The 26467-nt window shown below is 39.4% G+C and overlaps 2 protein-coding genes across 15 annotated transcripts in view; one reads left to right on the top strand and one right to left on the bottom strand.

Annotated features, from left to right (window-relative positions):
• dicer1 (dicer 1, ribonuclease type III) overlaps positions 1–21453 on the bottom strand; it is a 207712-nt gene extending 186259 nt beyond the window's left edge. For 3 of the 9 annotated variants that reach the window (XR_009067184.1, XR_009067183.1, XM_057859864.1), the window contains exon 1: positions 21155–21450. The gene's annotated coding sequence lies outside the window, so the exon portion shown is untranslated. Of the gene's footprint in view, positions 1–21154 lie in introns of all 9 variants that reach the window. The other 6 variants (XR_009067182.1, XM_057859863.1, XM_057859862.1 and 3 more) reach the window with 4 other exon arrangements.
• Positions 21454–21464: 11 nt separating this feature from the next.
• LOC130931246 (uncharacterized) overlaps positions 21465–26467 on the top strand; it is a 159601-nt gene continuing 154598 nt past the window's right edge. For 2 of the 6 annotated variants that reach the window (XM_057859874.1, XM_057859870.1), the window contains exon 1: positions 25833–26378. Coding sequence is in view for 4 of the 6 variants with exons in the window: in XM_057859870.1 (XP_057715853.1) it covers positions 26294–26378 (85 nt within the window). In the remaining 2 variants the exon portion in view is untranslated. Of the gene's footprint in view, positions 21531–25830; positions 26379–26467 lie in introns of those variants that run through there. The other 4 variants (XM_057859873.1, XM_057859875.1, XM_057859871.1 and 1 more) reach the window with 4 other exon arrangements.

The raw sequence follows: 26467 nt of genomic DNA on the forward strand, positions 1-26467 counted from the left end.
GAAAATGTATGCAATGGAAGTGACATAGACTGTGTATATGAAAGGTTTTTGAATATATTCACATCATTATATGATAAAAACTGTCCATTAAAACAGTACAGCAGAAAACAAAAGCCCAAAGATCGACCATGGTTCACGAAAGGATTACAGAACTCATGTAAGAAGAAGAATACACTGTATAGAGAATTCATAAAAGAAAGAACTACAGAGGCAGAAAATAAATACAAAAAATATAAAAATAAACTGACTAATATTATAAGGGTATGTAAGAAAGAATATTATAGTAAAATTTTGTATAACAACAAAAACAATATTAAAGGAATATGGGATATATTGAATGGAATAATTAAAAATGGTAGTAAACAACAGAGTTATCCTCAATACTTTGTGGATAATGATATGAAGAAGAAGAATATGGATGACATTGTCAGCAGCTTCAACACGTTCTTTGTAAATATTGGACATAATCTGGCAAAAAAAATTCCAAATGTAAGTTTATCTGATGAGTGGAATGACAACCTCATCAAAAGGAATCCCAGCTCAATGTTCCTTACAGCAGTTGTAGAAGAAGAAATAATCGATACTGTAAATAATTGTAAATGCAAAACATCCACTGACTTAAATGACATTGACATGACAGTTGTGAAAAAGGTCATTGAGGGGATTTCAAAACCACTAACATACATCTGTAACTTATCATTTCAAACGGGTACATTTCCAAACAAAATGAAAATAGCTAAAGTAGTGCCATTATACAAGACTGGGAATAGACACCACTTCACAAATTACAGGCCTGTTTCTCTACTTCCACAATTTTCCAAAATTCTGGAAAAATTATTCAGCAAACGATTAGATAATTTCATCAGTAAATATAACTTACTTTTTGATGGTCAGTATGGATTTAGGGCAAACAGTTCAACATCACTAGCCTTAATAGAATCAGTTGAGGAGATCACTAACGCTCTTGACTAGAGCAGGGCGGTAAACCGAAAATTTACCGTCACCGAAATTCTTAACGATGACCGACGTAATTTTGACCATGTCGGTAAATTCGGTAAATTAATAAAACAAGAAAATAGTCTTTTCATCCCGCTTTGATTCTGTGTTGTTCGTCTATGTTCATTCCCCTTTAAGAAAGCAGTGAATGTGCTTACGTAGGGAGTCACGTGATCATCAGGAAGCCAATCAAACAAAAGCCCGGTAAGCTAACGCTAGCAGCTAACGCTACAAGCAAAACGTGATGGAGTGTGGCTTAAGGGAGGTTCACCAAACTTTCAACCGACATTTAGTAGACTCTTGGTGGCATCCAGACGGGCTTTCACCCGCTGTCCTCCTTTGTTCTCACGATTTCCGGAGATGGTGCTTTCAGTGCTTTCTACTGGTAGCCAGGCTAACGCTAGCTAGCGGCTAACGCTACTAATGAACGTTATGGAGTCGGATAGAGGCTCTAACCTGGTCGAAACGGCTGAACTTAATGAGTGGATTGGGCACGGACTGCATCTTCCAATTACTATGTGGCGTTATTTTGTATCTGTCTGTGTGTGTGATTCCTCTGATAGCTTTTGTGATGGTAAAGAATTCTGCATAAAGTACAATCCAACGGCGAAACTTATAATGACCGAGAAATGGCCCCAGCTATTTTTATTGTGCGTGCATTTATGGAAAAAATGCACTGGGGGGGGGGGGGGGAAACCCTTAAACCATAAAGTAAACACTTGTATTTAATAATTATATCACAGCAGCCATTAACAATAAGTTGTCTTTTTGAAGTGTACTGTTCAAGCTGCAAGTCATTTGTGTTACAATTACATGTTTGCACAGGCATATTGATTTTGACAATGTACATTGTTCAAGTCATACACGCTGTTATAAATGTTCATACTTGAATTCTTATTGCTTACAATACATTTTTATTAGGGCTGTCAAACGATTAAAATTTTTAATCGAGTTAATTACAGCTTAAAAATTAATTAATCGTAATTAATCGCAATTCAAACCATCTATATAATATGCCATATTTTTCTCTAAATTATTGTTGGAATGGAAAGATAAGACGCAAGATGGATATATATTTTCAACATGCGGTACATAAGGACTGTATTTGTTTATTATAACAATAAATCAGTTCTAAATCAGTTATAGAAATTTTATATTAAAACCCCTCTTAATGTTTTCGTTTTAATAAAATTTGTTAAATTTTCAATCAAAAAATAAACTAGTAGCCCGCCATTGTTGATGGCAATAATTACTTACACTAAAAAATCAGTCGCACCCAAACGCCAGCAGAGGGCAGCAAAACTCCGCAAAACACAATTAACAGGTGGGCCTTTCACTCTAGTGACATTTAAATATGTCTGAGCTGGGCAAGTGCGTTAATTGCGTCAAATATTTTAACGTGATTAATTAAAAAAAATTAATTAACGCCAGTTAACGCGATAATTTTGACAGCCCTAATTTTTATAAATTTAATGTTTAGACTGCATGTACAATTGTTAAATACAGTATATCAAATTGAATGCTGGTAAATAAATCAACAAGAAATAGTTAATCTGTATTTCATGCATTGATTCAGATTTTCAAATTATATAACAGTCCGCTTGGGCGAATTTATCGTCATTTATCGTTATCGAGATAAATCTGCTCAATTTATCGTGATACATGTTTAAGGCCATATCGCCCAGCCCTACTCTTGACCACAAATTACATTCAGTTGGAATATTCATAGATCTACAGAAAGCATTTGACACTATTAACCATGACATTTTAATTAATAAACTTGAAAAGTATGGGATCAGGGGGGTGGTACTACACTGGGTGAAGAGTTATTTAAGTAACAGGAAACAATTTGTGAAGTTGGGTGACTATGCATCATCATGCTTGGACATTGCTTGTGGCGTCCCACAGGGTTCAGTGTTAGGTCCAAAACTGTTCATTCTTTACATAAATGACATATACAAAGTTTCAAGCAAACTAAAATTAGTTTTATTTGCAGATGACACTAGTATCTTTTGCTCTGGGGGGGACTTACATGAACTCCTGGGGAGGGTTTCTGAGGAGATTTGTAAACTGAAAGCATGGTTTGATAGAAACAAACTATCATTAAACTTAAGTAAAACTAAATTTATGTTATTTACCAGCCACAATAAATATAGTCACGTACAGATACAGATAGATGGGGTGAATATTGAAAGGGTCCATGAAAATAGGTTTCTTGGCGTTGTGATTGATGACAAGGTTAATTGGAAAGCTCATATAAAACATATACAAAGTAAATTAGCAAGAAGCATTTCAGTACTGAATAAAGCAAAACACCTTCTTGATAATAAATCACTCCACATTCTTTACTGCTCTTTAATCCTGCCATATTTACACTACTGTGCAGAGGTCTGGGGTAATACTTATAAATGTACAATAAATTCACTATCCATTTTGCAAAAAAGAGCCATAAGAATAATACATAATGCTGGTTATAGGGCTCATACTAATATATTATTTTTAAAATCCAGAACTTTAAAACTCACGGACTTGGTTCATTTTCAAACAGCTCAGCTCATGTATAAGGTTATCCACATGTTACTTCCTGGCAATATACAGAAGTTGTTTTCTAACAGAGAAGGTCATTACAGTTTGAGAGGGGAGCTTCACTTACAGCATCAGAGAGTACGGACTACATTAAAAAGCTTTTGTGTTTCTGTTCGTGGAGTAAGGCTGTGGAATAAGTTAGATGAGGGGCTCAAGCAATGTCCAAGCATGACCCAGTTTAAGAAGTGGTACAAACACATGGTTTTCACAGGGTATAGGGAAGAGGAAGGGTTGTAATATAGGGGTTTTCACATATCTGTTATTGGCTGGTACTTTTTATTTCATTTTATTTTTATTTTGTCTTGCATCTTATGTATATGGTTGCATTATTTCTTTGTTGATATGAGGCCTAATTAAATAAGGCGGACTGATATTATTGAGGAATAGAAAAGGGGGGTAGGTTTTAATAAGCATATGCTTCATCCTACTCCTTTTTGGACACAATGAATAAATTCTAATATTTATTATTGTTATTGTCTTAAATATTGCTGCTGTTATCTCAAGTATTATAATTGGTTTGTATTTTTTGTTTTTTTGTTTGTTTTGTTTGTTTGTTTATTACTTTTATTTTCTCATGTCCAAAATAAAGCATTCTCATTCTCATTCTCATTCTCAACCTGAACTTTGACAGCCATCCAAATTTGATCAATAAATCTGCCTATTACCACCTCATAAATATAGCCAGAAGTAAGGGGGTTCTGTCCAAAGATTGGATTATTATTGCCTTTGCTGGTGTTGACAAAAGAAGCTGCAGCTAGCGTTAAACAAGACCTATTTTTAATGGAAAGTACTTCTATAGTGCTTTATCTACATTGTTACAATGCCCAAAGCGCTTTACATTAGCACACATTTACCCTTTCACGCACACATTCAAACACCAATGGTGCTGCTGCCATGCAGGGCGCTGCCAAACCATTGAGGGCAAGTTAGGGTTCAGTGCCTTGCCCAAGGGCACTTCCACAGTGGGCAGTCATAGCCGGGAATCGAACCGCTGAACCTTCAGTCCCAGGACAACTCAAGCTACCAACTGCGCCACGGCCGCAGGTAGTGCCTGGTTTACGAACGAGTTCCGTTCCTGCACTGGTGGTGATGTAACCCAGATTTCCGCGTAAATCAGAATATATCCTTTAAATACCCCAAAAAAACCACTAAATTTATTAAAATAAAGAAAATAAAAACCCTGTCCAAAAACACGTATTATAATTCATTGTCCTTGCCAAGACATTGGCGCCTAATGCATCCTGCTGTTAGAGCAACGTTAAGCACAAGTAATGCCAAAAATAAGCCAATCAGCGCAGAGCTCATAGAACGTAAGCCCAAGTAATGCCAAAAATAAGCCAATCAGCGCAGAGCTCATGGAAAGTAAGCCCCAGTAAGGCCAAAAAGGAAACCAATCAGCGCAAACCTCATGCGTACGCGCAAATCGCTGCCTCAGCTGGTGGGTATATTTGTCTGCCGTCGTGTGGTTTCTTCATTCTTCATTGCAAGTTATCAGGACGACTGTCTGCTTTAGTGAACGGTAAGTTTGAAGATATCTTTGTTAACAGATACAGTGGGGCAAAAAAGTATTTAGCCAACCACTGGGGATGGCGTGGCTCAGTGGTGGAGTAGTTGTCCCCCAACCTAGAGGTTGTGGGTTCGATTCTCCACCCTGATGAACTCGCCTAAGTATCCTTGAGCAAGATACTGAACCCCGCATTGCTCCTGGTGCTGTGTCACCAGTAGGTAGATGGCAATGTAGTGTAAAGCGCTTTGAGTACCTTGAGAGGCAGAAAAGCGCTATATAAATATAACACCATTTACCACTAATTGTGCAAGTTCTCCCACTTGAAAATATGAGAGAGGCCTGTAATTTTCAACATGGGTAAACCTCAACCATGAGAGACAGAATTTGAAAAAAAAAACAGAAAATTACATTGATTTTTAAATAATTTATTTGTAAATCACGGTGGAAAATAAGTACTTGGTCTATCCCAAAAGGTCATCTCAATACTTTTGTTATGTCACACACTGTTGCTGGTATTTTGGCCCATTCCTCCATGCAGATCTCATCTAGAGCAGTGATGTTTTAGGGCTGTCGTTGGGCAATACCGACTTTCAACTCCCTCCTCACCCCGTGGCGTCAAAATGATAACAAGAACAGGGAGCAAAAATCCCAGAATCACACGGGGGACCTAGTGAATGACCTACAGAGAGCTGGGACCACAGTAACAAAGGCTACTATCAGTAACACAATTAGGGCTGCAGCTATCGAATATTTTAGTAATCGAGTAATCGACTGAAAATTCTATCGATTAATCGAGGAATCGGATAAAACAAATATATTTTTAGGTGAAGAGCAATTATAGATATACATGAGAAAACAAGACATTTGATCATTTTCAGTCAATCAATGTCTTTATTTTTTATGTATATTGTTGAAAACAGCCAACAATTGCATCTCAGATGTAACTAGAATTTAAAAAAAAAAAAAAGATTAATTCACTGCTTTCACTCAAAAAACCTTTAGATCTTAAAAAAGTAAATATACACACCTAAAAATGCCTTTACGCTTGATAACACACATCACTTAAAAGTTTGGATTTTTTCCCACGTTTTTCAATTGAATTTCTATTTGTGTCAAGCCATTTTTAAGTTCTAGTTAAGTTTTAAGTTAGTCTAAACTGTAAGTCCTGATAGGATTTTGAGTTTTTGCACTGTTCAAAATAAATGTATGATACAGGCTGTATTGGAGCACATTAGGGACTAGTGCTACTTGGTGTTTTATCCAGCAATAACTACTGAGCTAAAATTGATAGTTAGCATTATTGAGTTTTTATTTGACACACTCATCACTCCACAACGCTATGTTATGTTAAAGCCTGTATGTAAGACACGTTAGCCACGCATCGAAAGTGGTCTTAATTGAAACCTAGCCCTCCGCAGGGCTAACGTAAGGTGAGCTAGTAGTGACAGTAACGTTAATCTTATACAGGTATATTAGCGCTTAGCGCTCTTTATTAGCGCTTAGCGCTCTACTGCTTTAAGATGGCAGCTGTTTGCTAACGCTGCCCAGACGCGGCCTAGTCTGTCATTATGCATCTAATTCAACATACATGTGATCTCTATGAGACTCATCAGACGCTACCTGCAACTAACGTAGCATGTGCGGGCTAGTATTTAGCAACGTCGGCGTCATTTGTAGCGGTTGTCAGCTGCAGTAAGTTTTTTTTTTTTTTTTTCTTCTTCCTCTACGAACGTGACATCAGCGCGTTGTCCCGCATTAAAAGTAGTCCGAGCAAAACGTGATGCTTAGAGCTGTCAAAATAAACGATTACTCGAGGTGAATAAAATTACTCGGATCCGTTTTTAAACTCGAGTTACTCGAGTTGCTCGAGTAGTCGTTTCAGCTCTAAACACACTGCGCCGCCAGGGACTCAAATCCTGCACAGCCAAACGTGTCCCCCTGCTGAAGAAAGTACATGTCCAGGCCCGTCTGCGGTTTGCTGGAGAGCATTTGGACGATCCAGAAGAGGACTGGGAGAATGTGTTATGCTCAGATAAAACCAAAATAGAACTTTTTGGTAGAAACACAGGTTCTCTTGTTTGGAGGAAAAAGAATACTGAATTGCACCATACCAACTGTGAAGCATGGGGGTGGAAACATCATGCTTTGGGGCTATTTTTCTGCAAAAGGACCAGGACGACTAATCTGTGTAAAGGAAAGAATGAATGGGGCCATGTATCGAGAGATTTTGAGTGAAAATCTCCTTCAATCAGCAAGGGCATTGAAGATGAGACGTGGCTGGGTCTTTCAGCATGACAATGATCCCAAAAACACAGCCAGGGCAACAAAGGAGTGGCTTCGTAAGAAGCATTTCAAGGTCCTGGAGTGGCCTAGCCAGTCTCCAGGTCTCAACCCCATAGAAAATCTGCGGAGGGAGTTGAAAGTCCATGTTGCCCAACGACAGCCCCAAAACATCACTGCTCTAGAGGAGATCTGCATGGAGGAATGGGCCAAAATACTAGCAACAGTGTGTGAAAAGCTTGTGAAGAGTTACAGAAAATGTTGGGCTTCCGTTATTGCCAACAAAGGGTACATAACAAAGTATTAAGATGAACTTTTGGTATTGGCCAAATACTTATTTTCCACAATGATTTGCAAATAAATTATTTAAAAATCAAACAATGTGCAGGCATGAAAATGGGTCAGGGGTTAAAAAAGGTGAGAAGGGTGTGGAGGAAATATGTTCCAGTACACTGTACACCCCAACAAAATATTGAGCTCTGTCAACCCACACTGTGTTTCAGCAGGGCCATGCAGAGACCGGTGGAGGGGCGGGTGCTCGTAGATCAAAAGGGGCACATGAACAAGTATTTAATACACCTTAAAACAACATAACTTCAATTTTAACCAGCTTTAGATAATAATTGGCTGCGACTGTGACATACTTTAATTGGGAGGAGGCAACAGTGAATAGAAATCAAAACTGTCATCAACACTTTCTGGCTTTGACTCAGTCAGTCTGCCTCTTTTCTTCCTTCAACCTCTGCATCAAAACTTCCTTCCTCAACTTGTTCATCTGAGAACAAACCACATCAGATGGTCACTGAGCCACCAACAGCACAGTTTTCTTAAAACTATTATTTCATTATTATCCATACTTAACAACTCTAGCACCTAATGATTAATAAAGCAATGACATAAAAATCTTATAGAAAAATAACATTGTAATTGTGTTTATAATTGTATTTAATACCCGACTATCCTTGCAAACTTTTTCTTACCAGGTCTGCTATTCACCCAGCTGATGAGGTATCCACTGCCTTTAGCAGCCTCATCTAACTCCTTTTTTTATCCCTCAACTCCCTTCCCTACGACGCATGTCTATGTAATGAAATATAAATATTTAAAAAAACAAAAAAAACAAGACTCGCCGGTGGCTTTTAGTTTTAAAGCTTTCTTAATTTCTTTCTCTCTCAATAACGATGGAGGTAGATTTGTTTTTATTATTCAATCAAAAAACAAAGTTGCTTCAATCAAAATACAGTACATACTTTTAATCCCCAGAAAGTCACTTCAATAAAAAAAAATTGTTTTTGATTGCAAAAATGAATTTGAGACAAAAAAAAGCATTTGAAAACTATTTTTCTTGATTGAAACAAATTTTTCCATTGAAGTAATGTTGTTTTGCGTTTGGGCCACATTTTGGCTAGGACATTTGTGTCTTTATTATTCAATCAAATAAGTTGCTTCAAACAAAAAAATATATATAAAAAGAAAAACTTTGCACATGTGTCAATCACCGTTTACCAAAGCCTGAGAGGGTTTGAGTAGACTCACTATGAAGCATTTAATAAAGCCAAGCATTTTCTTACTACTTTATTCTTGTTTAAAAATAATTCGGTGGGGCAGTAACATGTTTAAAACTTATCATAATTCTTACATTTTGAAGTGCTTGAAAACCATTTATAAATGATACTTTGGTGAAAAAAGTGAAAAAAAAAACCATATCTTATATATATACCTTTTCTCCAATGTAAAATCTGAATAAATGCATTGAACACGCCCAAAAAAATGGGGGGGGGGGGGGGGGGGGGGGCTACTTCGCGGTTTTCACTTATTGCGGCGGGTTCCGGTCCCCATTAACCGCGAAAAACATGGGGGGTCCCTGTATTTCTGAAAAGCTTTAAGAAGCAGGACTCATTCCCACCACTCGTCGGGCCGGTGTGGTGCCGACACCGGCCGTCAGCTCAAATCCAAGCCGAAAATAACGCGTCTCCGGCGGACGACGGGAGCGATGTGAGGCGCCCCCTCCATCTGAGAGCATGCTGCTTAATTTGACTCAACAGTGTGTTTCTTCGTTTATATTACCGCTAAATACACAAGCTTGACGCCAATTTAACGGGACCTATTTTTTTTCATGGGAGATTTGGCTAGCTCTGGCAGTGTTCAACGCAAGCTGCAACGAATGGCAGTAACTTTTTTATATCGCAAAATGTGAAAACGATTGAAACCATTACTCACCAAATTCAATCTGCTGGCAAATACAGGCAAGTGTGTATGCTGTGCTCTGGTCTGCCCCGGTGTGGATAAGGCCTGCTTTTTGTTTTCGCAGCTTTGCAATGCAAACAAAGGCTCTCCGAGCACTCCATTTACAGTAAGGAGTGTGCGCGTTTGGAATAATGGAACGCAGCTTGGGCCGATGATTGGTTCTCGTCAGCGAAGCATCTAGAAGGATTTGCTGACTGTGTTCTTAAGTGCTCAGTTTACGTACTAAGTTAATCACATGATGATAATGATAATAATAATTAAATAAAACCTCCCGACCCCCCCCCCTCCTCCCAAAAAGAATTTCTCCTCGGATCTACGCAATTCACGAAGGTCACCCTTTTTGACTTCAAAACGGCGAATTTCGCCGAAAGGTGAGAGATTTTCATGCCTGAATGTGATTTTCTGTTTTTTTTCCACATTCTGTCTCTCATGGTTGAGGTTTAACCATGTTGACAATTACAGGCCTCTCTAATATTTTCAAGTGGGAGAACTTGCACAATTAGTGGTTGACTAAATACTTATTTGCCCCACTGTAAATGTGTAATACGTACTGTTATACTCATTAATGAACTCATTCATTAGGAATATTGAGTCTCATCATATCTATAACTTAAATCTCCGTTTATTCAAACCCTCTTTGCTTTACAGAGATTCTGTCCCTCTGAATGCAGTACATTGATCACAGTGCCGTCGTTTTATTAATTATCATCAACGCTATACCGCTGAATACAGTACATTGATCGCAGTACCGTCATTTTATTATCATCAACGCTATATTGTGTGCGTTCCATAATTGTATGAGATCATATATCCCACCCAAAGTAAAAGAACAATTTACCCGATATTATACGATATTATACAAGCAATTGACATTTTCATGAATAACTTGACCTAATTATATGAATTCATTCTAAATATTACGATGTGTGTTATGTGTATATATGGCAGAAAACACAGACAAGACTGAAAAAGCAGTTTCTGCGCTTGCACTCCTCTTTAAAAGAAATTGCTGTTTTTTTCAGCCAAAAGAACTGTTGTGTATGATAGAACAATATGTCTATATGCTGCCATAGCAGATTCATGGTGCATTTAAGTGCACGTGACACGAAAAAGCATGTTTATTTCATAATACACGTGGTATTTTATGCTCCTGAATGATATGGACCGCTTGGATCTGTGTGGAAGCGATCGCTATATTTATTTAGATTTTTGAATCTCGCGCCATGAAAATGAGTTACTTCTGGCTTCCGTCTTGCATTGAGGAGGAGGGCGCTGTGACGTTTACGGTAGAAGGCGTCCTCTTCACTATACAGCGTACTGTTGTGTATGAGGACGAAGGATTCAGCTGATTTTGCGGATTAATATGTTTATTTTTCGCATCACGCCAGCCAAACGGCTGCAGAAAAATCATTCTGTATGAGGGAGAGGCATATGCGCCTTTTTGGAGTCTCAAAAGGTTCTCATTCACCGTGGATATTGGCCAAAACAAGCCCAACTACTGTGGGACCATTGGACTTACGAGGAAGTGAATAAACATCTTGTTTAGTATTATGTTAAATATTAATACAGCTATTACAAAGTAAACACTACAAACTTTATTCAAATAAAGGACTACTTACGTTTGATCATTGATAGGCATGTAAAAAGCTCTCCTCATGCACATTAGCAGTACGTTAGCTGCACAACAAATGCAGCCACCCTCCTCCGAGGAACGAACTGTAAATTGCTCTCCGCCGGGCGGTTTACCGATCCGCGAAGACAATCGACAACCCAGTCGTCATGTCAAATAATCCAGGCTAGTTATATGTGATTTTCCGCTTCGAAGACTTTGAAACATCACTCGGTTCGGGTTAGCATGTCGGCTAGCTGTCATGCCTTTTGGTTTGTTTACATTCTCCAAAGCCGGGGAAGGGAAATGACATATGTCCAATTTAGGTGTCATAAAATATCGTTCGGGAGGTGCGACAGTAAAGGTGAAGTCGACAGTTTTGACCATTATGGAGTAATTTTGCCATGTCATCCTGAATAAATGCATTTTTATTAGGGCTGTCAAAATTATCGCGTTAACGGGCGGTAATTATTTTTTTAAATTAATCACGTTAAAATATTTGACGCAATTAACGCACATGTCCCGCTCAGACAGTATTCTGCCTTTTGGTAAGTTTTACAGCAAGGCTTTTTGTGCTGTCTAAAAGCGAACTCTTGTGGTCGCTTTGCGACATGGTTTATTGTTGTCTTGCCAGTTCAATGTGGCTGCACGACGTCTCGGGCCGACGCCTACGTTGTAATTAGAGGTGTGCAAAATTTCCGATTCTTAGATTATTCGCGATTCGGCCGTGGAAGATTCGAGAACGATTCAAAAACATCCAAATTCCAATTATTGAAACATGCCAAGTAAAGCGGAAGTACAACACACTCAGCTTGCCGCGCGGTCTTCGGGACGCAATGAGGAAGAATGGAGCAAGAGTAGCTAAACATCATGCTTCTCATTACCCGGCCCCTTGGGTAATGCCAATGCTCAACTCACGGCTCTAGCTCAACTCATGCCACGAGATAAAAAAACACAACAACATACCTGACTGCTGCCGAAAAGCTGCTATAAAGTACATCCACATAACGTTATGGTAGATATCATTTATATGGGACTAGATGCAAATTGGATTCGGTAGCGTTACCAGCACATCTACAAAAAGCTGAAAGCGGGCGTTAGTAAACGGCCGCCATCTCAAAGCAGTACACTTCCCTGCAAGGCTGTTGTAGCGAACCTTCCAAGCAAACCTAATTAACTTTTTATCTAAAATACTCCTAAACCGGTAAAATATTGACTTGAATCTATCTTTAAAATAGTTTTAAAACTTTCACATGTCGAAAATAGACAAAAAGGAAATTATGGAATAACGGGAGCAATTTTAACTTTAATGGTTGATTCACAACATTAAATTAATTGAATGTAGTTTAAAGCTGCTGATAAAGAATGGGGACTGGAGTTTTTTATTTACTGTTATTTTTGTATATTTGTTTACTGCTATATGTTAACTTGATACTGAAATAGTAGTTTGGTTTAGCCTGAGAGTATTTTTGAACAATTTTGGAACTAATGTACAAAACATTAAAAAAAAAAAAAAAGGAGGGGGGTGCATCAATAATCGTTTTATAATCGAATCGGAGCCTCTGAATCGTAATCGTAATCGAATCGTTAGGTGCCCAAAGATTCCCAGCTCTAGTTGTAATGTTGTGCTTATATGATCCTTGGACAAGATTTGTCCGTAAGTATGGTTGTTGTAAAGAATGCACATATTATGTTAGTAAGCGAAATGTTATATTTTTTGTATGAGACGCTTTTTGTTTATGTTTAGTGAACCTGTATAGCGTGCTAAGCTAACGTTGTTGCTAATGCAATGCTTGTGTACTTTTTTTTGTAGTTTTACGACGGTCTAAAGAGGACAATGGTTTGACGCCATTTTATTAATAAATCAGATGAAAAAGGAAGAAGTCTGATTATTAAGCAGGCATGAAAATGGGTCAGGGGTTAAAAAGGTGAGAAAGGTGTGGAGGAAATATGTTCCGGCGTTCTGCCAAAATGTCCGCCGTCGGCAAAACGTCCTACATGTGGCGAATTTGACCATTTTAATTTTTCACATAAGGCTTAATATTCGAGTTAACGGGGGTTTAATTAGTTGAAGGAGTTGATTTCAATCACCATTGACTCGTGCTAGCTTAGCCACTCCGGAGCCCTGAAACTAACAAATAACTGTCAAACTGCACAGAATTTGTTCAAATCATTTCCAACGACTAATTAAACCCCGGCTAACTCAAAGATTAAGCCTAATGTAAAAAATTCTGAACTTCCCCTTTAAAATAAAGACCATTGAATATGGCCCTTAAAATGTTGTCTATAAAAGTTTTAGAGCAATAAAACAAACAACACAAATGAATAAAATGAACAGGAATCCTTCAAAGTATTTCATAATGGGTCCAAATTATTTTTCGAACAGATCATGTGACTATAGAACCTTAGAGACAGCCGTTTGCATTGCTTCGCCAAAACTACAGCTGAGGAGGCAAGATGGATATTTAGAATTTCTTTAAACCTAAGCTTTCAAAACCCTCAACAACAACTGAGCTTGAACCGAGGATTGAGCACGAGCAGTATCAAAAAGTCCTGGCTGTCGTGTTACCTGTTGTGCTGTAATTCCAAGTGGTGCTTGAATTGGATGCTTATAGCGGTGGACAGTCTTTTTGAGCCAGCGCAAAGTTTGCAGCGCACGGGGATATTTTTGTTATCTTTACTGGACAAAAATGTGAAGTAATGGCTGTGTTTCCAGTGTGCAAATGCAGCCGTTTGTAGTATATCTCCTGCCTATTTCATTGCGAGGTAGCAAGGCTATGTTGTTTTGGCCGCAAACTCCCAGCGCTCACGCATCATGGTGATACACGAGACCCTTTTTGTTCCATCCCCGATTAAAAAATGTAACATGTGATGTCACTCCCATGACTACAGTATTCTTCATTCTACACACATTATGGGGCAATAACAAAATAGTAACGCACAGGCATCAAGGAAAGTAATTTTACTCAGATTACTGATTTAGAAAAATGAACGCGTTAGATTGTTCTTTACTGAAAGAAAGTAATCAGATTAGTTACGCATTACGATACCGCGTTATTGACAACACTGCTTTTATATTACCGTTAAATACACAAGCTTGACGCTACCTTAACGGGAGCTATTTTTTCACCGGCCGCTCCGGCAGTGTTCAACGCAAGCTGCAACGAACGGCAGTAACTTTGTCATACCACAAAATATGAAAACGAAAACCATTACTCACTAAATTCAATATGCTGGCAAATGCATTCATCTAAAAACAATTGGGAGTGATACTTTACCTCCTCCAGCGAATGTGAATTTGTGCTTAGTACAAGATCATCTGTCGCAATTAGCGATCTTTGACGCTTTTTTTTTTTTTTTTTCCTCCCCGCATACAAACTTGTTTCTCTCTCAGCGGCTGTGATTAACCTCAATGAAGTTGCTGTCCTAGCTAAGCCTTGCCTATCATTCGTCTTTGTAAGTTTTTAGAACTTTGTGTATTGAATTTGAAAGGAAAATGTGTGTTTTGTTTTTGACAAACTTTTTCATGAAGCTAAACTGTTAAAGCTACTCACATGTGGAAAAATACGAGTGAACAACGTTTTAAATGTATTCATTTGGTATATTTCAGTTACCACGATTTGAGAGATCAATAAATTGAAAAATTTACGCCTTGTGTTTGGAGTGCTTGTTTTTGGGTTTGCTGGAATAGCGTCACTGACACACACAGCATCAAACAGGGGAAGGGGTAAGCGCTGCCGCGCCAAGCTAATTCTGGCTGCATTTTCGACACATGAAAAATAACGAATACGTACTACTGTATGACGGAAAATTTTAGTGGTTTTGTAACCGCGACGTTTTCATAGCATGGTAATCCGTGAAGGTAACTGGCACATGCCTACAAACGACCCCCCCCCCCCCCCCCCTTAAAAATTTTTCTCCTCGGATCTACACGATTCACGTAGGTCATCCTTTTTGACTTCAAAATGGCGAATTTCGCCGAAAGGTGAGAGATTTTCATGCCTGATTAAGGCGTCGTTCACTAGCTGTCTAGCTTTGGAAAAAGTAGACGCTTCGGAGTGAGGACAGCATAGACAGATTTAAATGACAGTAGAGTGAAATGCCCACTACAGTCCTTGTGTACCGTATGTTGAATGTATATATCCATCTTGTGTCTTATCTTTCCATTCCAACAATTTATTTTACAGAATATATACAATACTGTGCAAATGTTTTAGGCAGGACACCTGCCTAAAACTTTTGCACAGTACTGTATATATATTTTTTTTAATTATTAAATTTATTGGGATCATGGAAGCTTCCATTTGGGGAAAATATATACATACACTATTTCCTCTGTATACATAATATAATAAAAATATACGGTACTGTGCAAAAGTTTTAGGCAGGTGTCCTGCCACACCTGCCTAAAACTTTTGCACGGTACTGTATATAAGTTACAGAAAAATATGGAATATTTTATTAATGGTTTGAATTGCGATTAATTGTGATTAATTACGATTAATTAATTTTTAAGCTGTAATTAACTCGATTAAAAATTTTAATTGTTTGACAGCCCTAATTTTTATTAATTCATATTCCATTTAGCACAAGACTGTTATTTGTCGTGACCATGCCATTTATTTAGCAATTGGGGAAAATACTTGGATAAAAAGAATATCCTGTAAAAATATTGAAGTAAAGAGACAGAAACAATGACATTTTGCAGCTCTCTTCGTCGCGCTTTCCTCGTTGTGAATAGTTCCCCCTCGACGGGCTGACTGGTCCTTCTCAAGCCATTTATATAGCTATTGGGGAAAAATACTTGGATAAAAAGAATATCCTGTAAAAATATTGGAGTAGAGAGACTGAAACAATGACATTTTGCGGCTCTCTTCGTCGCGTTTTCCTCGTTCTGAATAATTCCCTCGCAATGGGCTGAATAGTAAAACCGATGAGCCCAGTCTACCGCTGACGTCATCCACCTGTTGGGGATGCTAAAGCCCTATAACGGTAGGCGTGGCTAACCGGCAGATTAAAAGACTAATTTCTCATCATCTGCGCTTTGCTAAATTGTTGTATATAGTCGAATCGTCTCAAAATATGATTCTAATTCGCATAATAATGCCATTTAAGACTTTTTTTTTCTCCTGCCGTATGCTCTTTAAGCCGCCGAAATATTTTTAATTTTTCCATTTTACCCCGGAAGCCCCCATTTACAGACGTCTCGCAACCGCTTTTGTTTCAACACAGCCATAAAACGAAGGTAATTTTTTATATTTATTATTCATTTTTAGCTTAGAATCATTAATTGATGTCCAATATTTGGTTTAAAAAAAAAAAAACACTAATTTACTCGCATATTTAAAACTTTAAAACAAATTACATCACAATGAAAAAAAATGGTGTCTGTAAAAAAGTCACGGATATCTACCTCATAACGATTCCTTAATTGTATTTTTTGTTACTGTCGCATTTTCTCTGATATGTTAGATGATAATCGATCCAAACAAATAAAAATTGAAAAAAAACCTTTAAAAGAGTAAATATATGAAAAACAAAATCTTAACCACTCCTTGATGTCAGCGATTTCTGCATCGCGACCCTTGTTATATTACAGTGTTTCACCCATAAAATCCCCCCAAAATCCAGCTGCGGCCATTCACAGCTGTCTTGACACTCAGTGATACATGCTACATGGTGTTTTTGGATCGAGGTAAGGTAAGTACACGATAATATCTCAATAAAGTCATAGCGTCTGTAATTCTGCTCCCGCGTGCTCACACTTCCAGATAGGGTTTTTCGGTTAAAATGTTTTGGTTTTTTTTTAAACTGCCCTCCTGTTCAAAATTTTTCTTCTCCCAGAAAATAGAGATTTTAAGCTTTCCAACGATGTATCACACATGCATATCGGACAATTTTGAAAGTTGGCCAAATTGGGGGTCTCAGAGCTGAACTTCAAGTCACCTGAGTTTTTTCCGCCATATATATACACTCACTGGCCACTTTATTAGGCAAACCTGTCCAACTGCTCGTTAACACTTAGCCAATCACCTGGCGGCACAACCATCTCCAGGGTTTACAAAGAATGATCCGAAAAAGAAAAAATATCCAGTGAGCGGCAGTTCTATGACCTCTGTTGATGCCAGAGGTCAGAGGAGAATGGCCAGACTGGGTCGAGCCGATAGAAAGGCAACAGTGACTCAAATAACCACCCGTTACAACCAAGGTAGGCAGAAGAGCATCTCTGAACACACAGTACGTCAAACTTTGAGGCAGATGGGCTACAGCAGCAGAAGACCACCCCGGGTGCCACTCCTTTCAGCTAAGAACAGGAAACTGAGGCTACAATTTGCACAAGCTCATCGAAATTGGACAATAGAAAATTGGAAAAACGTTGCCTGGTCTGATGTGTCTCGATTTCTGCTGCAACATTCGAACGGTCGGGTTAGAATTTGGCGTCAACAACATGAAAGCATGGATCCATCCTGCCTTGTATCAACGGTTCAGGCTGGTGGCGATGGTGTAATGGTGTGGGGAATATTTTCTTGGCACTCTTTGGGCTCCTTGGTACCAATTGAGCATCGTTGGAACGCCACAGCCTACCTGAGTATTGTTGCTGACCATGTCCATCCCTTTATGACCACAAAGTACCCAACTTCTGATGGCTACTTTCATCAGGATAATGCGCAATGTCATAAAGCTGGAATCATCTCAGACTGGTTTCTTGAACATGACAATGAGTTCACTGTACTCAAATGTCCTCCACAGTCACCAGAACTCAATCCAATAGTGTGATGTGTGTGATCTGTGTGATGCCATGATGTCGATATGGACCAAACTCTCTGAGGAATGCTTCCAGCACCTTGTTGAATCTATGCCAAGAAGAATTGAGGCAGTTCTGAAGGCAAAAGGGGGTTCGCCCCGTTACTAGCATGGTGTACCTAATAAAGTGGCACCAGCACCTCACTGCCGGTGAGTGTATATATACACCAGTGAGGTGCTGGAAGCATTCCTCAGAGAGTTTGGTCCATATTGACATCATGGCATCACAAGGTGCAGATCTGTCGGCTGCACATCCATGATGCGAATCTCCCGTTCCACCACCTCCCAAAGATGCTCTATTGGAATGAGATCTGGTGACTGTGGAGGCCATTTGAGTACAGTGAACTCATTGTCATGTTCTATACATTTATATATATATATATATATATATATATATATATATATGCATATACAGACTGACTGACGCGCGCCTCTCGAATTTTCTAACCTTCGCGTCGCGTAGACACGTATGACTTAGCAGAAACGGACTGTGATTGGTCCGCTCAGACTGTTGTTTCCGGTTTAGCGCGAAATCACCGCCATTGTAGAATAGAATCAAACATTATTTTCTACACGCAAAAATGGACCAAGCCGACGGGAGTATCATCATAGAGCAAGTCTCGTCAAGACATTATTGTAATTGCCAAATGACAAGGTCGGCGAATGAAAAAAAAAAAAAAAAAAAAAATGGAAGAACCACCGAGACGTGTGTGTACGGAATCGAGTTGCCACACGAAGCGGTGACCTAGTCGGCCAAAAACTGCAAACTTTTTATCACTTTATGTCGTATTTTTGGTTGGTGCACTTCAGCATTTATTGGGTACATATGTTTGCTGTGAGTCTGTGACTGCTGTGAGTCTGTGACTTATTTACGTGTCACACTTCAAGTATATGAAGAATAAAGCACAGATTTGGTGTCAAAAGAGTTGTTTTGATCTTTAATTTTCAATAACAGTTCACACACGATACATCATCACTGATTAAGAGTGCCTTGGTGCTTTTTATGATAACGTTAAAATCAATGCTCCCAACGCAGTTTGGTAAGTTCCATAGACGCCAGAAATCTGCTATGGCTTCCCACTGGCTGGTTGTAGGACACGGCAAACAAATCGGGCTGGAGGACTTTGCAGACCTTGAATGCAGTGCTCGACGCCAGTTTGAAGCTAGCCGCCACAGCTAGCTCTCTCCCCCAGAGTCTAAAACTCTCTGTGCGGCATCAAAAGTCGGCCAGACCGCCTCGAAACAGTCTTCTGCGTCGCCTGTCCCTCAACATTTGTATGTTCAATATTTATTCAGTGTTGTTGAGCAGAATATTTACTTTCAAGAGTTCCATCTTGCATTGTTTATTTTTTCTCCGACTAGCGGAAGTCAACAAGCATGCCCCAAAACCATACAAACATAATGCCACACCCCTCTAGTGGCTTGGCGGTGAATTACAGAGCAACGCGTTCCCTCACCGCAGAACTATCGAATGTCGAATAACGCCGTAGTCGCTGCGCCGTCACCGCAACGCAATAACTCAGGCTTTACTAGATAAGCGTAGAAGAAGTGGGCGTCTGGGCGAGAAAACCAGAGGCAGCGAAGCAAGGTGTTGACAGAGAGTTGCGCAGAGAGAGCCGTGAAAAGTGGCTGTGTCCCATGATCGTTTTTGTTTTGTTAATAAGTCTCCAGCAAAATGCTATCCAACGTGTTTTTATACACATCGCTACCTCTCGGAAGTAAGAACCAGACAAATCGACAACAACGAGCCATGTTAATTGCCGGTCCAATCCACACTACTGATTGTTTGGCTTCGTGACACAATAGTAGCGTGGGCTGAATTGAGTGCGCAGAGAAAAAAAAAACCACGAGCGCAGGAGTTGAGAAATTGAGGAAGAGCTGGAGGTGTGGTCAAAATCTATTATTGCTCGCATATGACGCCATAGGCGGTGGAAGGGGCGCTCCCGTAAAGCCCCTAAATAACAAGGCCCGCAACTGAAAATGCCTTAATTTCAGGTAAGAAGGCGCATCTTTTTTTTTTTTTGCCATGCGCTCGTGTGTCACTGGTTAACCCTTCGCGTACCAGTGCTGACACGCGTGTCATACGTTGCCGACCCCTGATTTAGAGGTACCACTGTATTTTCTTTGAGGTGTATCAAGCTAAATATAGGTTGAATAGGACTTGCAAATTATTGTTCTAATTTTATTTGTTTAACACAACATACCAACATCATTAGACTTAAAGTTGTAAAATAAGAGGAAAAATGTTATTTTAGAATTTAGCACCATTTTTTTTTATAATATACCTACTTTTGACGTTTCCCCACATTAACTGTCAATAATGACTATAATCTTGGGAGGGGGAATTGTCAACAGGAAAATTTAAATTTCTATCAACCGCTAAAAGTGATTTTTGAAATTCCCTCCCGCTTGACAGCATTTAAATTAATTAAACTATGAGGGTTGAGATATTTTTAAAGCAGCCCCTTGGGGTGCTTAGGCGGTCCTTGGATGCCACCAATTGGTGACTCCTGGAACTGGGGAAGTCTCCAGACATAAATCGTTTCAAGCAGAAACCACAGTGAATAGAACGCGAAGCATTAAGCGCCTTTTAAGAAAAATAAGACAAGGCCACACAAATCCCTTTTTTCCTGATCTTTAAATTGATTTAGATTTCATATTTGATTCCCCTCCGTAACACACCTGTGAGAAAAGCTGGAACAGCTTTTAGCAAAACACATGGCTATTCTAACTGTAACGGGAGGTTTCGGTTGTGTTAATTTCTTGTAAATACTTGGAGAATCACTTGTTAAATCGTTCCAAAACCTCGAACAGCATAGCATAAATAAACACAACAAACTACAGTAGTGATAGTTTTTCGTACCTTGGCTTGCTACCATGAAAATGTATCTCGAAGTATGATAGTCAAGTGGAAAAACGTCTTTTTGAACGCTCACTTGTGTCTTGAAATTATGAAAAATGAAAGGCATACTGGTCCTAAACATAATACAGAGTAGAAACATTTACTAAAGCGACCATGCACAATCACCGTATTAGCTTGCTCGCTAGCTAGGTTATAGCTAACAAGGTAAACAACTCTTATTTGATTATCTAAACATAGACATATTATGGATATATAACCTCACCTGTTACAGGTTCAGTGGATCCAGAATATTTTGTTGGGAATCCGTCTATCTTATTCACTCAGCTGTACCAATTTGTGTGTCCGCTTGTCACTGTGGGATCATTTCCTGTGAATTGGGCCTTAGCTACGACCAAACGATGACGTAAATTGCGTAAACACCGCATTTCCACACTTACAATATTCGACTAAAGTCATGGTGAATCTCCGTAACGCATTCGCGCTGAACACATTTTACACCTTTGATACCACATATGAGTCTAGATGGCATAAGATGGTGTCGGCGTCGGTAGACTGCCTCTTGAGTGCTATGGCTGACTCTACCATAGATATCCCATTGACAGATACAATGCCAGATGGCTAGAGGCGGAGTCTGCAACGTAAGTACCTGGCGGCCCTCTTACATCGGGAAAGTTTTCTGGTGGGCACTATTTCTAGCGGACGGAAGGTGATTTTCTCCACGAATATACTCTTTATTAGCTACAGTCTGGGCTATTGACAAACGGTTTGGTTTATCACAAATCGTTTTAAATTATATAAATATTGATAATTAAGCAGCAAAATTACTGCATCCACATCAGCAGCCCCCTGGTGGCAGCAAAAACTAACTTCCAACTACCTGCAAAGTGAACTGTACAGGGTTAACATTAGGGGTGTATATCTTCCACTCAAAAAACAATTCGATTAATATCTCGATTCATAGTCTATGGTTAAAAATTGGTAAATGATTCAAACCAAATTATTCCAGCTTTATAGGAGCTATCTCCTTGTTGCCCTGTCTTTGAAGAGCCCGATGATCTCACTATGGTTTTGCTCGACAATATGACCAACAACATGAATAAGTCTGCTTGGTGACACAACACAACACAGCACACACAATACACAGCTAATTTTATGTTGGGCATTTAGCAAATTATTGATGCTGGTAGCCTGCACTGTTGTCATAACTGTGGATGCGTTCCAATCAAGGTTTTATGTGCCCTCGCTCACTTACCAAAGGCACTTGCCCTTGGGGGAATCCCCGCCGCGACCTTCAAGTCTGTTCCATTTCTCTAAACAGCTAAAGTGAATTTGGTGAGATCGACCCTTTGAGGGCTTAGTGATCAAGTCAACAATGATGGTCACTTCAGAGGTCCCTATATTCCATAATGCATTGCAGTGGTGCACGGAAAATATGTCCATGCGGTGGTGATAATGAAGCTCAAACACCGTTGGATGCTGTCTATTTACAACCAAAGAAGAAGGAAATGAATTAATGAGCCAATGAGCCGGTGTTTGAATGTGATACCAAACTGCCTTTCGAATTGTAAAATTCATCAATGTTGTTTAAAAAAAAAAATAGACTGTCTGTGGCAATTATGGCAGAACGTATGTAATCACAGGAGTGGCACAAATTAAAAAACACATGAATAAATGAAAAAATTTAAAGAGAAATAAATGAATAAATGAAAATATAAAAGTATATTTTGTTTATGACTTTCACTTTTGTTTGTCATTAAAAAATAGAAAAGGAAAAAACTATGACAATTTTTGTCATTGATTTTCTGTTTGCCTTTACTATTTTGCTTTTGACAAAAGGAATGGTCCGTCAATCAAATGGCGTTGGCGTTAGGAGGGAATGAAACTAAAACTAATGTCAACTAAACTTAAAGGTTAAATGTAATGTACAACATATCTCTCTACACATTATAAGGTGAAGACAAAATAAAGAATTACCAAAATAAAATGTGATACAAAATTAATAATACTGATAATTCCCAGGTACCTACATATTCTCCGTCTTAATGACATGCGCACTAATTTGCAGTCCGAGATGCGCTGAGAAAACTGACCCGCATATGCAGGAGCATCAAAACAAATGACTACATATGACGCACACACACAGATACGGACAGTTTTTCCTATGTGTAAGCAATCCTGAAATATTGCTCATTTGGAGCAGAGAGAAAACCGAGCATTCATAGGCTTATCCTCAGCCTATTTTATTTTTTATGACTGTTGTCAAGCCCGCTCCTTCCCAAAAGCCGCATTCAAACTAGGTGCTAAGGCTAATGCACAGCTGCACCGCTACCGTAGCTCTGCTCTCTCGCTCTTTGCTGACTAATCGGTTCATGAATTCCGAATTGGGAGACTTGACAGTTCAGACCGCTGCCACATTCTGGAAAAATGTTGCCCAGATCGGATTTAAACCACATACGAAAGTGACCAAGATCGGATTTGAAATGGTCCACTTCTATGCGACTTGTCACGTTCAGACCGTCAAGTTAATGCCCTGCGAGCTAACACCAGGCTAGTTAGTGTGTAGATACGCTGACAATGTGTGCGTGTGCCGCACTAACAATAAGGTGAAGTGCGTGCATGCCTGCACTTGGCTATTTATTCAATAACTCCGTGTGCGCACTTGCAAAAACATGATTTAGGTTGTTGTATACGTCTTGTACTACTTGTTCACAAATTCAATCAAAAACTCAGAAACTTGCAAAACTTTTTTTTTGTCTTGGATGTGAAATATGAAGTTACTCTGATGATGCCACACACCTAAAAAATGGACGGAGATGCCCACACTTGTAGATTCTCCCTATTTGGGATTAAAAAAAAAAAAACAGAAGTACTACGTTAGAGCTGAAACAATTACTCGACTAATTCGAGTAACTCGATTTTAAAAATTGATCGAGGCATTTTCTCCGCCTCAAGGAATCGTTTAATTTTGCCAGCTCCAAGCATGACGTTTTGCGTGGACTACTTTAAATGCGACACAACGCGCTGGCATCACCTTAGTAGAGGAAGAAGGGAGAGGTGGCGAATATGTTTGATTTCAATCATACATAAATATAGAGGTAACAACGAAAAAGCCGAAGAAAGCAAAGAGAAAGGCACCGAGAAAAAGCAGAAAATGTCAAAAGTGTGGGAGCATTTCAAGCTGGAGACCAAGGCGAACACTGTTTCATGTATTCACTGTAAGACAGCGCTTGCATAACACTATAGCACGACCTTCAATACACACCCACACGCACAGGCATATGCTTTCATACTTGTGGTATAGTGAAGTATACACTCACCTAGACGTGCTGCTATTATACTGTCTGTCGTTGTGATGTACATAATAGTGGGCAGAAGATGTTATTGAGAAAGTGTTGAGCATTTCAAGTTTTGAAAATCGAACGTACTGATTTAAACGTTTCTAACATAGTTTTAACCAGAAAAGTCGGTTTCGGTTCAAAATCGATTGATCGAACAACCTTTGGCCGAATAAAATTTGGCATTTTCCCCAATAAGGCTTATTCCTGATTTCTTTCTATATTTCTCTGGTACCAGACATGGCGTGGACAAACAAGGCCTGTCCTTGATGAAGGACTGTACGGAGGGGAACAATATGAAAAAGCTCCTAAGTCAAATTCTGGAGAGGCACAGTGAGGATTACCCAGAGACGTCGCATCCCATTAGGCAAACCAGGCAATTGCCTAGGGCCCCGAGCCAGCAGGGGCCCTCAGAGGGCCAATAGATTTTGCACACACAGCTTTACTGCGCCATCGCAGTGACAAGTGTAGGGAGTGTTTCAAAACCATGGAATCATTTGGCAGATTATCTAACAATTCTGTTATCAATCCCTATCAGCACTGACCATGTCACATAGATTTTTCATATTTAAGGAAGTACAATCAGCCAGTAATACCACATGATTGTTTAAAGACTCAACAAGTACTCTCTGGAAAGTCCTTACCAAGTTGTTGAATGTTGATTTTCACAGGCCAGCTCATTATTCATGTGACTATTTAAAGAAATGGTGATTTTTCCCCAAAAAAAGTCTATTAATGGGTCTATCATATTCCTCGTCGAATACTCTATAGGAAAAATATAACATATATGCATCTAAAATAATCCTAAACAATTTTATTAGCAAATTTAATACTCATTTCGGTCGGTAGTCCACCAATCAGTGGTTTTTACAGAATAATTTGAATTTGGTGAGTCGTAGGGCCAATCTGACTACTGATTTCACACAAAGGCATATACCTCCACATCCGATGGTGGTATTTTTGTGTTGCTACTCTTTCTTCTAACTGTCCCCCTTACTTGCACACGCTCGAAGGGCCCCATGTTGCTTGTTGCCTGGGGCCCCCGGGGACTCTTGCTACGCCTCTGGGAATACCTGTACAGGCTAAACTTCTACACCACCCTCAGCCAAATTAGCAAAGCAGGCAGGATTGCCAGTGAATGCATTCTGTTGAAATGTTAATACTGCTGAAGAACAGGACCACACACGCTACCACACTTTCTTTATGATTTCCACAATATTTTATTAATGTTTGTGGTGTTAAATTAATATTCTCTTGAACATATTTATTGTTGTCCACCTTCAACTGGTTTAATCCCGTTAATCCATGTAACATTTGGTCAGCCGCTGTTTTTTAATTTTTTTTTTTTTTTTTTTGCGTTAATACATGTAACATTTGGTCAGCTGCTGTTTTTTTTTTTTCTTGGGGGGGGTCGGCGTTGGGGGCGAATGCTTCTTGTCGCCCAGGGTACCATGTAGGCTAGGAACGCCACTGCCTGATACATCGAGTTGGCTGAGTGGGGGTTGTTAATACTTTATCATCATAATAATAGTTGCTATGATGACGATCCAATCAAGATTATGACCAATCGTGAGCTGTTATAGTAAAATTGAGGGTTTTTTTGTTTTGTTTTTGTTTTTTTGCGGCCAGAGTTTTAAAAAAAAAGTGCTCCCCAATTTTGTTTTGTCCCCTTCGTGGTCATTGAAATGTGCAGTGCAGGCTTCAGTAAATTTGAAAGGGGCAAGTGGATGGTAGGCGGGGCAAACTGTGATAAAGACCCATCCTTCCTCGGAAATACCAACCAGGTGGAGGCTAGGTTTTGTTTTAGCGAACTACGCCATCGCCCACACGGGCTGTTTTCACTGTGAAGAAGAAGAAGGAAGAAACGTTATTCCTCTCTGCCAACGCGTCTTTCGACGGAGTGGAAACGTTCCGCCATCTCTGCCTTGCATTCGGCGGATTGAATGGCTCGCTGTCATTTGACTGGACAATAGACAGCTTGTTTGCTCGCTGCAGATAGCAACTTCATCTTAATTTGGACCTCGAGTGTGTCTCTTCCTGGGTTTCACAACTTTTGACTGATACTGATGGCTGGACACGAATGGGATGACTGGTTCGACCGGGAGGAATTTATTGGACAGATAAGCGACATGCGAGTGCAGAACCTGCAAGGTAAGGAGCATCCCGCAGCTTCCCAGCTTAGCGTTTGAATAAAGTCAAATGAATGCAAATCCTAACGTGGAAAAGATGTACGCAGAAAC

Source organism: Corythoichthys intestinalis, chromosome 15 (assembly GCF_030265065.1).
Source record: "Corythoichthys intestinalis isolate RoL2023-P3 chromosome 15, ASM3026506v1, whole genome shotgun sequence".
Taxonomy (NCBI): Eukaryota; Metazoa; Chordata; class Actinopteri; order Syngnathiformes; family Syngnathidae; genus Corythoichthys; species Corythoichthys intestinalis.